At 39.5% G+C, this 16,186-nt stretch overlaps 1 protein-coding gene and 1 non-coding gene across 2 annotated transcripts; both read right to left on the bottom strand.

Moving 5' to 3' along the window:
- Positions 1–700: 700 nt before the first annotated feature.
- On the bottom strand, positions 701–16,152 carry epyc (epiphycan). Its single transcript, XM_058077176.2, has 10 exons — positions 16,025–16,152; positions 13,089–13,278; positions 7,072–7,243; positions 6,243–6,884; positions 5,908–6,111; positions 5,559–5,678; positions 5,244–5,402; positions 4,968–5,170; positions 4,810–4,905; positions 701–1,112 (listed from the first exon to the last, which is right to left on the bottom strand). Exons 2-10 carry the CDS (start codon positions 13,269–13,271, stop codon positions 942–944), a joined length of 1,950 nt encoding a protein of 649 aa, XP_057933159.2. The 5' UTR covers positions 13,272–13,278; positions 16,025–16,152; the 3' UTR covers positions 701–941.
- Positions 1,156–1,242, bottom strand: trnay-gua (transfer RNA tyrosine (anticodon GUA)). The gene is given in 2 exon segments: positions 1,156–1,191; positions 1,206–1,242. It is a non-coding gene; the product is annotated as a tRNA-Tyr (tRNA).
- Positions 16,153–16,186: the final 34 nt, after the last annotated feature.

Consider the following 16,186-nt stretch of genomic DNA (forward strand, 5'->3'; position numbering starts at 1 on the left):
ATGAGGCTGCCTTGCTGTTTGTTTGTGTGTGTGTGTGTGTGCTAGCGGCCCCGTCTCTCCCCACAAAGACAAAGCAACTGTTTGACAGACAAGAGGTCTCACTCTGTTGCACTATGAAGCATTTAGGCGTGAAACCAATGCCCAGAGTGAACTCTCTTTCTGCTTAATTAGTAGAAGTCAAGAGATGAGGAAAACAGACATGCATACTCATGGCAACGTACGGGGGTCGACAAAATTAGCGAGTTAATTTGTCGTGTGAATCACTAATTAATTGTGTTATGATCAATTTTTTCTAGTTATTAGTATCAACATTTCAGCATTTTCTCTTTATGTTGTGCTATGTTGATGTACTTTTGCTGTTTTTTTGGTTCAATTTAATTTCTACTATTCCGCAGATGAATGAAACAAGAGCCGCGGCCTGCGAATGGCCCCCAGGCTGCACTGTGGACACCCCTGATCTAGAAATGAAGTTACAGTACAGTACAGTACAAACTTTACAACAATGATTTGTGTTTAAAATGCGTCTTTTATTGCATTAAGATACTCAAACGGGACCTTCCATAAAGCTCCGGCCTTCAATTCGTAATTTATTTAATAATATTTATATTTTAATCTTTACAAAAACAAACAATATTTAAACAAAAAAAAATGAGCGGTTGTGAGCAGACACCAGACAGAAACATTCATTTGAGGGTTTGCTTTTTTTTACTCCTAATTCAAGTTGTGGAACAGTTTTTTGTGTATGTGTGTGTGTGTGTGTGCATGATCACTCACGACACGCGTTTATGGACCGTGAAGACCTTCTCTGGTACACGAAATATCCACGCAGAGTGGTAATGGGTGATGTGCGCGTGTCCGCATGCTCGTGTACGTGGTGGGTCAACATATATGCATGTGTATGTACAAGGACGCGTGCGTGTAAGTCATGCTCGTCGTGGTCATTAAATGAGGTCCCCGACGGGGATGCGGGGCAGGCAAATGTAAGCCTGCGGGGTTCGGCTCAGGTTGATGGGGTTGCCGTCCAGACGGATGTCCTCCAGTGCGTTCCGGATGTAGTTAAAGTCGTGCAGGTTGCAAAACGTGTCGTCATGCATCGATTGGATGTTGTTACGCTGTGAAGTGAAAGGAAAACATTAAGATTGGGGGGAAAAAAATTCCTTCGAGCCGGATTTGAACCAGCGACCTAAGGATTTCGGCATTGGCCACTACAGTCCTCCGCTCTACCAACTGAGCTATCGAAGGGTTACGAACATGGTCCGCAAACATTCAATACAAAGGTACCCCAACTCGTACAAATATCGTTCCACGGGGAAAATTGGCATATAATGGAGTATTGATACCATTGATAGCAGCTAGCATTGATAGCATAGATCGATGTTTTTCAGTTTCACCCATATATGCGTTCTTCGTTGTACTTTATGTCATACTACATTGTTTATATTGTATTTTGGCTTCGTTCTAATGCCGAAGAACCTTCCCTGACGGGGAATCGAACAACTATTACCCTGCCTTAAACGACAAAAAAGTATACCAACTTCAAAGTATACCAACTTCCGGGTGCAGTGGACGAATCAGCTTGTCTTATTCCAACATTCAACCAATGAGAGAGCGACCGGCTGCTTCCGGTTTTATTTGCGTTTTCAACATTGAACCAAGCAGGGACGATGATTATGGAGGACCAAAACTGCCAAAATAATAAATAAATAAATAAAAGTAGAAATAAAAACAAAAATGAAAAAAAAATTAAATACAAAAAATAAACATAAATGGAAATAAAAACAAAAATATATTTTTTTAAATTTTTGAATCTTGTTTTTTATTTTTGTATTTATTTTTGCTTTTATTTATTTATTTATGTATATATATTTTTTATTTTTGTTTTGATTTGGAACGTGGTAAGTATGAAACAGCTGATGTGTTACGCTTTTACTTAATTCCAGTTCAGGTGTGTTGACTCTTTCTTTACTTTCTGCTTTCACAAGCTTCAACTTCGGACGAATCGGACGAGAGTGGTGTGGTGACTTCCTCTTGCTGTGGCTGTTTGCAGGCATACCTAGTCGATTTTCGCACTCACATGTCGATCAACCAATAGGCAAACAGTTCAACCCAAGACACACTTAGAACCGCCCCCTCATTTGAATAGTTTTTCCTTCTGCATTTCTGAGGACCAAAACTGCCAAAATAATAAATAAATAAAAATAAAAATAAAAACAAAAATTAAAAAAAATCAAAAAGTTAAATACAAAAAAATAAATATAAATGGAAAAATAAAAACAAAAATAAAAAATATATACATAAATAAATAAATAAATAAATAAAAACAAAATAAATAAAAAAATAAAAAACAAGATTCAAAAACAAAAAAAAGATTAAAATTTAATTTAAAATTTATTTTTTGTATTTAATTTTTTTTCGTTTTTGTTTTTATTTCCACTTTTATTTATTTATTATTTTGGCAGTTTTGGTCCTCCATAGATGATAACGCTAAAAGAGCTGTCGCTGTTTTTGAAACATTTATTTCCAGTTTTAGAATCGCCCCTGCAACATACAGTGAAGAAAATAAGTATTTGAACACCCTGCTATTTTGCTATTTCTCCCACTTAGAAATCATGGAGGGGTCTGAAATTTTCATCGTAGGTGCATGTCCACTGTGAGAGAGATAAACTAAAAAGAAAAATCCAGAAATCACAATGCATGATTTTTTAACAATTTATTTGTGTGATACAGCTGCTAATAAGTATTTGAACACCTGAGAAAATGAATGTTAATATTTGGTACAGTAGCCTTTGTTTGCTATTACAGAGGTCAAACGTTTCCTGTAGTTTTTCACCAGGTTTGCACACACTGCAGGAGGGATCTTGGCCCACTCCTCCACACAGATCTTCTCTAGATCAGTCAGGTTTCTGGGCTGTCGCTGAGAAACACGGAGTTTGAGCTCCCTCCAAAGATTTTCGATTGGGTTCAGGTCTGGAGACTGGCTGGGCCATGCTAGAACCTTGATATGCTTCTTACGGAGCCACTCCTTGGTTTTCCTGGCTGTGTGCTTCGGGTCGTTGTCGTGTTGGAAGACCCAGCCACGACCCATCTTCAATGCTCTGACAGAGGGAAGGAGGTTGTTCCCCAAAATCTCACAATACACGGCCCCAGTCATCCTCTCTTTAATGCAGTGCACTCGTCCTGTCCCATGTGCAGAAAAACACCCCCAAAGCATGATGCTACCACCCCCATGCTTCACAGTAGGGATGGTGTTCTTCGGATTGTACTCTTCATTCTTCTTCCTCCAAACACGCTTATTGGAATTATGACCAAAAAGTTCTATTTTGGTCTCATCTGACCATAAAACTTTCTCCCATGACTCCTCTGTATCATCCAAATGGTCATATGCAAACTTAAGACGGGCCTTGACATGTGCTGGTTTAAGCAGGGGAACCTTTCGTGCCATGCATGATTTCACATCATGACGTCTTAGTGTATTACCTACAGTAACCTTGGAAACGGTGGTCCCAGCTCTTTTCAGGTCATTGACCAAGTCCTGTCGTGTAGTTCTGGGCTGATTCCTCACCTTTCTTAGAATCATTGAGACCCCACGAGGTGATATCTTGCATGGGGCTCCACTCCGATTGAGATTGACCGTCATGTTTAGCTTCTTCCATTTTCTAATGATAGCTCCAACAGTGGACCTTTTTTCACCAAGCTGCTTGGTAATTGCTCCGTAGCCCTTTCCAGCCTTGTGGAGGTGTACAATTTTGTCTCTGGTGTCTTTGGACAGCTCTTTGGTCTTCGCCATGTTACAAGTTAAAGTCTTACTGATTGTATGGGGTGGACAGGTGTCTTTATGCAGCTAACGACCTCAAACAGGTGCATCTGATTCAGGATGATACATGGAGTGCAGGTGGACTTCTAATGGGCAGACTAACAGGTCTTTCAGGGTCAGAATTCTAGATGATACACAGGTGTTCAAATACTTATTTGCAGCTGTATCACACAAATAAATTGTTAAAAAATCATGCATTGTGATTTCTGGATTTTTCTTTTTAGTTTATCTCTCTCACAGTGGACATGCACCTACGATGAAAATTTCAGACCCCTCCATGATTTCTAAGTGGGAGAAATAGCAAAATAGCAGGGTGTTCAAATACTTATTTTCTTCACTGTATGTATTTGTATATTTATAGATATGTATTTGTATACATTTGTTACGGTACCGTTGTTGTACACAAACACACAGAATAAGTCCTCGAACCCACAAAAAATATGGACTGATTCTTGAAAAAAACATTGTTGTTTATATATTGTTACTCACAAATAAGTGTATTGATTCCATATTTATTGCTTAAATTCTTTGTCCTGTGGTTTATTCTGATCAGAAAATTAAATTAAATTAAATTAAATTAAATTAAATTAAATTAAATTAAATTAAATTAAATTAAATTAAATTAAATTAAATTAAATTAAATTAAATTAAATTAAATTAAATTAAGAGTCAGGAAACGAACTACTTATCTTATAAGCAGCTTGAATTATTTTTTTCAAGTGACAATTCTTTGTCCTGTGCTTTATTCAGATTAAATTAAATTAAATTAAATCGAGAGTCAGGAAACAAACTACTTATCTTATAAGCAGCTTAAATTCCTTTTTTTAAGTGAAACATAAAAAACTGCAAACGTCTCCTCTCCAAAACAAGGAAATAAATAAATATGAAGTAATACAATGCAAGGACTTTTTAAAGAAAAGTTAAAAAAAATGCAACAGTGCAACAGTTTGAACAGTGTAAAAAAATATATATTTTCAAAAGATTTTTCCATATACCTGTAGATGTAGAGATCTCAGACTGTCCGGCAGAGGAACAGGGATGTAATCAATATTGTTGTCCGTCATGTACAGGTACAGCAGTCCGGTCATGTCCTGGATACACAAGGAAGATTTAATTTCGGGTTTGAGTGTAAAAATCGATATATTGTATTTACCTTAAAGGCCTCTTTGACAATCCCCTTGGACTCGATGTTGTTGTGACTGGCGTCAATCAGTGTCATGGTCTCCGGCAGGGCGGGCAGCTGCGAGATGTGATTTTCCCGAATCACCAGCTCCTCCAGTTCGGGCAGACCCATAAACGCCTTGTTGTCAACAGACGTGATCTCGTTGGCTGTCAGGTCGATCCTCTTGAGCTTGTCTAGAAAGACGTCAGACCACACTGTCAGTTCTTTTTGCTATGGAAGATCATTCCAAGGTCACGAGAGACGTACTCATGGATGCAAAGTCAGACTTGTTGATTTTGGTGATTCGGTTGTAGCGGGCGTAGAAGTGGGTGGTGTCCTTGGGCAGAGGTGGAACGCTGTCCAGTTTTAAGTCGTCGCAGTAGACCGACCCGCCGAGGCATGTGCACAGCAAGCATGTGGGCATACCTGGAGAACACAGTAACAACAAGGACAATAAAATGACGTGGAACCCATGCTAGATACTGCGAATACTCCTACTGAATACTGAATGTGTGGTCCATAAAATATTTTTAAATAAATTATTTCCGCTGCTCGTTGCGGTTTCCTAGGTCTCTCGCTCACCTGTACGGTCAATTTCAGGTTCTTCAGGTTCATCCGGCTCTGGAGTACCAGAACCCGGTGTCTCCTCGACACTACCAGTACCCTCCTGAGGGGTCTCTTGTGTGGGAAGCAGCCCCTCCTCTTGTTAGAGACAAGATTATGCGTTGAGGAAACAGGTTAGACGAGCATGGATCACAAGTCTGGCAACCAGCAGGGGGAGAACTGTTTGCCGCGGTAGTTAGCAGTGTTATTATGGGATGTTTTTGTTGCATTTAACAGGCGTTAAATGAAAACGACTTCAGTTAATAAGCAAAAACACAGACTTTTAACAATGTACTCCTGTCTTTACGGATCTAGATTAAATACTGACCTTTCTCAGTGTCAGGGATCAGAGTTATACCAGGCTCCTCGGTGTCTCCAGAGCCAGAGACACCGGAAGTTCCAGAGGCTCCAGAGACCTCTACGTCTCCAGAGACTCCCAGATCCCCTGAGGTTCCTGAAACTCCTGAGAATTCCCCAGAAGCACCTGATGCCTCTTGTGGGATAGTTGTAGGAAGGAGCGGCAGCTCCTCCTCTTGTTAAAGCCAAGATGGAGGAGTTAGGAGACACATTAGGAGGATGAGAGGTGGACAGACATTCAGTCATTCGTTCACTCACAATGAAGACCAAACAAAATGGAGTTCCCCAAGTCCCTCAAGTACTAACCTCCAGGTAATAATGTTATCCCTGAGACCCCAGACTCATCAGTGTCCCCAGAAACCCCAGAGCCTCCCGAGGCACCTGAGGTCAGGAGATCTCCCGAGAACCCAGAACCAGACTGGTCACCAGACCCTCCAGGGGCAAAACCGGACACCCCAGATCCCAGTTCCATTACAATTCCAGATCCCCCAGAGGTGAAATCTCCGGAGGCTCCAGAAGTTGCAGACCCCATCCCAGATATGAAGAGATCTCCCGATCCGGAGAGATCTCCTGATATCAAGAGATCCCCAGAACTGGAAAAATCCCCAGATATTAGGATATCCCCTGAGCCAGAGACATCCCCAGAAATCAGGAGATCCCCTGATCCGGAGACCTCCGCGGATGCAGAGAACTCCCCTGACATCAAGTAGTCCACATCCCCGGATACCAAGAACTGCCCTGATTCTCCAGAGCTGCTCAGGATCTCCTCAGAAGCCCCAGAGATGAAAACTATATCTCCAGAACCCCCGGAGGCGCCTGAGACCAGCGGGTCCCCCGAGCCTCCTGACCCGGAAACCCCGGAGGCTCCCGAGACACCAGAACCCACTGAGCCCCCAAAATCCCCGGAGACAGGAAGGATGTCAATGGGCGTCAGACGCAGCTCCACCTCTTGTTAGAGACAAGATGAGGTATTAATGGACAGACATTTAACCACGGACAGCTAGTTAAATGGAATGCATGCTCTCACAGACAAAACATGACAATTAATTAGTTATTGATTAATAACAACGCTGCTTACACAAGTCCAAGACCCTTTCACGACAAAACCACTTCACATTTCTGAGCTTTTTCAGACCTTTCTGTGTGTCCGGGCCCATCAGAACTCCGGACCCTCCTGAGCCCTGAGGAATGAGCTGAGGCATCAGGGGGAGCTCCTCTTCCTCCTCCTCCTCTTGGCCCTCCTGCTCCAAGGAGGCCTCTGGTACTGGGTAGTTGTAATCGGGCGGGGCCAGTGTGCCAATCTCTATCTGAGGAAAAGACAACAGACCTGAGACCCCGGTGGCATAATATGACATGATAAAACTACTGTATTGTTTTTAATATTTCTAATTTCTATCTTCATGTTGTGATGTTGTTTTATACAATTAAGGCAGATTTTTCAATTGTACATTATTTTTGCGTTTTGTTTGTTTGTTTGTTTTTCCTCATTCGCCTTTGTTTAATTTTCCGGAAATTACTTTCTTAACGTTTATTATTGGCCGCCATGGTTTTACCATCAGAGGAAATGGCGCCCCCTGTTGCTTTTGCTTGGTCTTGCCAGTCTACAAACCCGAGGATTCTTTATAAACGACAAAGTAATAGTGGCCACATTGGAAAATATCCGAGATTTTGAGAATAAATCCGTAAATTTAAAAGAAAAAAAAACTACACTTGCTCAAGGACAATAGTCACACAAACGAGCTGTCTTAGGGAATGCCTGTTACAACGTAGCACTAAAATAAGATGAAAATTCGAGAATAAAGTCGTAAATTTAGTAGCTGTCTTTCATTTTATAATTTGATAGCTGTCTTAGGGAATGCCTGTTACAACGTAGCACTAAAATAAGATGAAAATTCGAGAATAAAGTCGTAAATTTAATAGCTGTTTTTGATTTGATAATTTGATAGCTGTCTTAGGGAATGCCTGTTACAACGTAGCACTAAAATAAGATTAAAATTCGACAATAAAGTCGTAAATATACAAGAATAAAGCCTTAAGTCTACGAGGAAAAATGTAACATTAGAAGAATAAAGTCGCAAATCTAGGTGGGAAAACTCGTAACTTTATTTACAGCCATTGCTTGAGACAGCAATACAAGAGGATTTATGTGACCGTTGGTCTTGGTCATACGGAGTGGGCGGGGAAAGGAAGGCGGAAGACGGAAGTGAGAAGGGCAAGCCATGCTAATTTGTTTATGCTCAAATGCTCTGTTTTGGTGCTGCGACGTTCTACATAAAAGTTTTCCTGAAGCAAGAAGAAAGTTTCCTTCCTTCCTGACACGTATGAAACGTCATATTACAACTTTATTCACGAATATCAGATTTAGTTTTCAATGTGGCCCTCATTGTTCGTTGTATTTATGGTCTTTTCTTGTGTAATTGACGTTTTCTTCCCTTCCAACCTGCAGTTCAGACCTCCTCCAGACGGTGGCGATGAACCCCCACACACCGCCCACAGGCAGGTAATACCTGACACTTCAACATCCACTCAAATGGTCCTTGTGGAACCAAGACACACATGGTAGCTGCAAGAATCCACAACAGTTTTCATGCTAAATGGTAGCAAATGCGCAAGAATACAACAGAAGGGAAGCTGCAGTTTAAATAATAAACCGTGCGTAGTAATTAACGGCAGCAATTAAATGATGTTCTCATAAAGCAGGATGCAACAAGGCAGGCCTTTGAAAGTGCACCCACTCTGCACCCCCCCCTACTCCTCTCAAACCCAAAACAAACACATACCCCTGAGGGGGAAAGAAGAGGCCAAAAGCTGGCAAGCAGAAGTGCAGAAAAAACAGCACGATAGAGCACAGTCAATGTAAGCATGCGAGTCAAAGCCAAATATTATGTAGCGCTGCTGCTTGGTAGAATTAGTCACTGGATGCATTCATATGAGGCAGGGAAGCTCCACTAGTTGGAAATAATTAGAGATAGAATCCCATGATTCTATCGCAGTGTCATGTTCTGTATCATATTTACAGAAAAACAAAAAACATTTTTGTGGCTTGCACCCCTAAGGCAGACAAAGCGCATACGGGCGGCATCACACATGACAAAAACATGGACAACAACGTTACGATTAAAGCTGCATGAATTCAATTCCACCATGCCAAGCAGACAGAAGGTCTAAAAATCCACATCATGAAGTAGAAAGTAGGTTATCAAAACCTGCAAGCAGACTAGACTGAGGATTTGCTCGAGTTACATCGCAGAGAAGAGATAAATCACACACACAAAAAAAGCTTTGGAAATGGAAAGTCAAGACTCAGCATTCCACAAGCATGGAGTTCATTTCTCCCTTGACATCTGATGCACATGGACTAAAAACACACGTCTGTGGGAACATCCAGCCTTTGGATCAGTCTAATTAACAGCCAGCACACAGGATTCAACCTCACTATATATACACTGTCAATTCATGTCATAATCATAACACAAAATCAATTAAAACATAATTGTGTGCATTGGGTTGTCTTTTTTTCTTAGTGTTTTGGATACCATTTTTATATTTAATATAATATAGTGACTTAAAAATACAATAATGAATTTAAAGAATAATATGTACTCTATATATAGAAATGACATAACATAAAATTATGATATAATCAATATAATAAAATAGATTTATTTAATTTAAAGAGTGAATAAAATTATTTTCAAAAATATTTATAATAGTATAAATAAAAACAATATTTTTCTTACTGTTTATTTGATAATATAATAAAATATTAATCAAAAATTACTGCATGAAATAATAATAAATAAACAAATTAAATAATAGCTTTGTTCATATTTTTCAAAATATGAAAAAAACAAAAATAACAACAAAACAAAAATAGCGTCAAACAATAAAAATCATGACAATCAACATAATAAAATATATTTATTTAATTTAAAGAGTGAATAAAATTATTTTCAAAAATACGTATATAGGATAAATAAAATCAATCTTTTTCTTACTGTTTATTTCTGCTAATTATAATAAAACATCACTCAAATATTACTGCATGAAATAATAATAAATAAATGAATTGAACAATAGTTTTGTTCATATTTTTCAAAATATGAAAAAACCAAAAATAACATAATAAAAATAACAAAACATGAACATCATTATATAATCAATATAATAAAATATATTTATTTAATTTAAAGAGTGAATTAAATTATTTTCAAAAATATTTATAATAGTATAAATAAAATCAATATTTTTTCTTACTGTTTATTTCTAATTATAATTATAATAAAATATCAATCAAAAAATACTGCATGAAATACTAATAAATAAATAAATGAATTAAATAATAGTTTTGTTTTTCAAAATAAAAAAAACAAAAAATAGTGAGACATCAAGTGAATTAGGAGTAAATAAAAAAGCGTACATATAAAATGAGTATTTTGTGTTTTTATTACTTAAATTACAATCAAAGTAATGATTTCATTATATTAAACATATATGTGGTTTGATTTCTGTTGAGTGGTATCTCCAAAATGTTTTTTTTTTGTGGTAGTTAGTTTTTTCTTTTGACAGGATTTGACAAATCCAATCCAATGTGTATTTTTCAACCCAAGGGGTGAAGTCGTTCTGTCTCGGGACTCCCCACGTGACCACTTGAGCCTTGAAGCGTGTAGAGCCGTGGCCCACATTCACATGATAAATGAAAGCGTGAAATGCAGCCCTCGCAGCATGGGCTCGCAGGAACGCCACATCAGACGACTGGAGATGATTTAAACCAGTTGTGGAATCCCTTTTTCTCCCCCCAAAAAAACGAATTTGAGGAGGAAGAAAACGGGCCCCCATTGTTTGTTGCTAATGACAACCATCAGACACTGTCGCTTTGAAGTAGCGTTGTTCCAAAAATCTTTTGTCGCGTAATTAAAAGGTGACCGGATTTCTTGTTCAGGAAAAAACAATGTCTGGGAGGATGATAATAAACAAATCCATGAATCACGCCATGTACATGCGTGTCTCACCTCCAAACAGGCAGGAAGCATCGGCTTCATCACCTTGGCTTGTTTGCTCCATAGAACAACGGCATGAATGGAGTGAGTGTATGTCTCGGTGGGTGGAGGCGGGACTGCTAGCATACACACGGAGTGCAGAATTATGACTGACTATTAGGGCCACAATGGGGAAAAAAACGATTTCAAGAATAAAGTCATAAATGGATGAGAAAACAATAAGTACATTTACAAGAAAAAAGTCCAGAAATGTACCAGAAAAAGTTTTCAAATTTACGAGAATAAAGTTGTCAATTTAGAAGAAGAAAGTCACAATATTAAGAGAAGTTGTAATTTTTTTTAGAATAAAGTCCTGCATTTATGAGGAAAAAGCGTAAATTTACAGGAAAAAATGTTTTATATTTATGAGAATTAAGTCATGAATTTTTGTTACAAATTAATGACCTTATTCTTGTAAATCTACGACTGCATTCTCCCAAATTTATGGCTTTACCAGTGTGGCCCTAAGATGCTGTCATATGGACGACTGTAATGTTGTATAGAATGTAAATGTATTTAAATTTATTAATGTATTTAAATTTATTTAGATTTATTTAAATTTATTTAAATAAAAAAATAAAGTAGATATGTATTGAAAGATAAAAAAAAAATATTCCACAATTTTTTTTTTAGACCCAATCTTATGTATTGCTGACACCTCGACCTTGAAGAGCCAACATATTCAAAAGGAAGCTTCCACGGTTGGAAAGGATGCTTGTCCACCTTCCACCTTCCCGTCATCCACGCTGTTAATGTGATTTGTCGACATCGGAGGAACTTTGGTGTCTTTTGCAGCTGCCTGAAATGGGAGCGCTAAATCCTGTTGATGTAATTAGTCCGACTTGAGTCAACTCGGTGACTTTCCAAATGCTTCAGACTAGGATCAAACTGCTTTGGCACACGGACAGCACAAGAAGACACACCAAGGCTGTTCAACTTTGTCAATCGCACCAAATGCATAACTTAGCTATGCAGTCAGAAACGTAAAGATGTTCGACTGCAAAAACGCTATGGTAATAGTAATGGTTTTATTTCATTTGAACATGCATCAGATTACAATTGAGTGCATCCCATAATCAGTTCACAGTTCCACATGTCCAAAAGGAGTAGGAAGAAGCAAAGCTTATTAAATCCTACCCCTCAATCTGGTACTTTTACAATCAGTAACTGTTACATTTGTTCACTTCCTGCTTTCCTAATATAATTAATTTTTTTATTTATATATTATTTATTTTTTATTATTATATTATTTATTTTTAATTAGTATTTTTATTATTTATATTATTTTTTATTATTAATTTCTTTTTAAAAATTTTTGTCACTTACCAAACTACGAGGTGATGACATATATATTATTATATATTTACTATTTATTTATTATTTATTATAAATTTATTAATTTATTCATATATGAAAAAATTATAATTACTAGGGGAGTACCTAGCATTAAAAAATGAATTTATTAATTACTGAATAATTTGGCCGAAAGAAGAAGCAAAGCTTATTAAGTCCTACCCTTCCATCTGGTACTTTTACAATCAGTAACTGTTACATTTGTTCACTTCCTGCTTTCCTAATATAGTTATTTTTTATTATTATTTTTTCGTGCTATTCATATGCCTATGAATTTCCTCACTCATCCAGGTCTTTGTGTTCGGAGGGAATTGAATCGATCACAAGGTTGTCTCAGAAGACGTTTTCGTATCTCATCCGAGTAGGCTCCATGAGTTCTTGCCCAAAGACTAGGTGGGACACGTACCTGTCAGACCAGATAGGACCGGTAGGTCTCTGTAGTCTGAGAGGTTGGTGCAAAATCCAAATCTATTCAACCATTCAAGGAGGATGCAGGCCCAGACAGGAATAGTTGGGCTCTTTAGTGGTCTCAAAAGTCTTTGAGCTTGAACTGATGATACTGTTATACTTTTGTTTTGAAGCTTAGTTTGCACTGAACAGGAAGTCCCTGTGTGTATAACTGTATAGCAAGTAAAAGCCAAAGAGTTGTATTCACCATCTCAACCAGTACACACAAGACACGTCTCAAATTCTGAACTAAACCCGAGGATCCTGTCTGAAGTCTTTCATGGGCCCCCCATTTGACCACTCCAGCTCTCACCTCAGGATCGTCGATGGTGAGCCCGTCTTCATAGTCGTATTCCTGGTTTTCCGAATTCAGATCATCCACGTCGTAGTTGCCGTTGTCGTACGTGTCCAAGTCCGTTTGTCGGGAAAACCGGGGTCCGGCAAGCACCGCTTTGAGGACGACGAGTCCCAGCACGAGTCGCACGAACGTCTTCATTGTTCACCTTGACACAAAGGAGGGGGGGCGGGACAAAAAGACAATCACCTGACAGGAAATGAAGACTTATTGTATGTGTAGTTAAAACTATGTATGATTAGTTTTTTTGTGGAAACAGACAAAATCGTAGTACTAGTAGTAGTAGTACCCCCTTTGGATCAGTCGAAGTAGGGAAAAGTCTGGGCTTCCCAGCTTAGCATGCTAGCTCCGCAGCCCAACCTCATATGAGCAGTAGAAAATGGATGGATGGATGGATGGTTTTTCGTTGAAAAGTTCTTCATACGGTCTTGGTTTTTGTACAATATTGCATTTAATATTAATATTTGACAAGAAACACTCTTGTCCACTTATTGTCAATAGAACCTGATGAATAGAACCGGATAGAACCATTATCGCAAGTTCCCGTCCTGCCAAGCGACACACAAAATTCATGCATGTCAAGTTTTGCGCTCGTGCATGTCACACTGGCTTGCTATGCCATTCCGTCAAGTAGAAAAAAAAAATTCTGTGAGAACCAATCAGCCAAAGTTTCATTGACTGACCAATGAGCAGACAGGATGCTATTCAGTGCTCTCTCTCTCTCTCGCTCTCTCGCTTGCTGGTAAACATGGCGGAAAAAAATAAACTTTCTGTTTGACAGTTCTAAAAAAAGAATGTCGAGATATGAAGAAAAAAAAGCAGCGGCAAGGGAACTTGTTCGCGCCAGAGTAAACATATCAGGTAACTTTACGTTAAGTTTACACAGACATTTTTGTAAGTTTGTCTCCGGTACTAGCAAGAGTACCCGATCAACACGGGTCGCTTTGTGTCCTTTGAACTACTTTGATACCCACAAATTTGCTGACACTCATTCAAAACCGTGCGAGGTTTACATCCATTGGCTGTGGATGTAAATACGTCGCTTAGCCAACTTTACGGTTAACCTTACGGTTAGCCAATCGCAGTGCGTTGTCGCCTCTCGTGTGTGGAGCCCATCAGTTCCATCCAAAACTCATTTTTTTGTATCTTTCAGTTTTTTGTCTGACCTTTTAATGACGATAATCAAGTATTGCGTCATAATTACCGGCTATAGCTTGCGGCAGCCATTTTGGCTCAACCACCTCTGCCGTGTCAAAGGTCAGGGGCGTGAGTTAGATACCTTTTAAGCAGGGAGCTTCTGTTTATTCTTTTCCGGCGGCAGAGTCGGAGTTGGCGAGGCAATAACAACTAAGACGGCAAATAGGATTTACATTAGGAAAATACCGTACGTGTTCAATGCTAGGTTTGGCAAGTGCGCTATTTGCTTTGGATTCCTTGCCCCGTACCCCCCCCCCCCCTCCCCCTGTTCCCCACCTTTTCTGCATCTCATATTCATTTCTGGGGTCTTCAGTTGTTCAATTCAGGTTCAGAATGCTGAAAATTGATTAAATTAGCATGTTAGCATGTTTAGCACAGGGTTAAAATCAGCAAGGAAGACGCTAGCATGTGGGTTTATATAGCATACTTGACAGGTGTGGCCAAGTCTCAGCATGCGTTCAAAAACACTAGCAGAGTCCTCCAGGCTGAAATGGAGGGCGAGGGACGAGGGGGAAGAAGAAGAAGAAGAAGAAAGAAGAAAAGGGTGAGACAGGGAAGAGAGAGAGACAAGATGTTGGCCCTCAGGGTTAGATGGAGAACTTCTGCAGGAGCAGAGGGAGGGTGTTTGAATTTTTTTTTTTTTGGTTCAAGGCTCGCTCCTCGACCCCTTGGCCCTTTACAGAGGGCCTTTATGAGGAGGGCCTGGTCACTGCCTGTCTCAGCACTCAAACTCCAAATTCCATCGAGGTTTGTGGACAGGATGGCAGTCAGCTTGGGGGCTGCAAGGAAACGCTTCATTCAGTATACACACACACACAACCACACACACATAAAAAACACACACACACACACACTTGGAATGGCGCTTCTTCTCACAGATGTGCACTGTCTCGAGAATATCACCCCCTCGAATATACGTAATTCTCTCTCCATTTGATCATGATTACTAAAGTGTAGAAGCTGGGATTTTCGAGCCACCATGACAGCGTCCGTGTTTTACGTGTTTTATTCATGCAGGATATTCCTGACGTGCACCATTTTCACCCTTAATCGACACAAATCTGAGCTGCAGTCATTAAAAAGCCTCTATAAAGAACCTCATTGAGAATTGAACCGATTTTAGAGACAGCCCCATCGTATTTGGCTTATATTTGCCTTAAACGCAGGGCAAAATGCCAAAATACAAAGAAAGGTCAACCATGATGAATACAGCAAGCGTCTATCATGTAGATCACAAACGCAAGATCCGGTCTATCCCAGTTGTCAATGTAAGCCATGAACTACATCCCTATAAAAAAGACACTATAAAGAACCTCATTGAGAATATAACCGTTTTAGAGACATCCCCATCGTATTTGGCTTATAGTTGCCGTAAACGCAGGGCAAAATGCCAAAATAGAAAGAAAGGTCAACCACGATGAATACAGCAAGCGTCTATCATGTAGGTCACAAACGCAAGATCCAGTCTATCCCAGTCATCAATGTAAGCCATGAACTATATCACTTTAAAAAAGACTATAACGAACCTTATAGAGAATGTAGCCATTTGTACAACGTCATCATCATCAACTGCAAATTCCCATCATATAGGTCCCATCATATCATCAAGACAAGCAACCCCTTCTGCAGAACCTCGAAAAACCCAAGCCGAGCATCACCTGTCCCTGCCCCCCCCCCTGACCTTAATAGCAGCTTACCTGTATATCCGACCTTCCCCAATGCTCCCTTCAGCCGCGATGGAGATGCTGAGGGCTCGTCGTCTTGGCCAATGGCGAAGGGGTCGCGCAGAGGTGGCCTCTACTTGAGGGCGGGGGCTATAAGGGGGGGCCTATAGCGACGAGCGTGTATGAGAGCTCGTA

Source organism: Doryrhamphus excisus, linkage group LG2, assembly GCF_037039965.1.
Source record: "Doryrhamphus excisus strain RoL-2023G ecotype Guam linkage group LG2, RoL_Dexc_Guam_v1.1, whole genome shotgun sequence".
In the NCBI taxonomy this organism is placed as follows: domain Eukaryota; kingdom Metazoa; phylum Chordata; class Actinopteri; order Syngnathiformes; family Syngnathidae; genus Doryrhamphus; species Doryrhamphus excisus.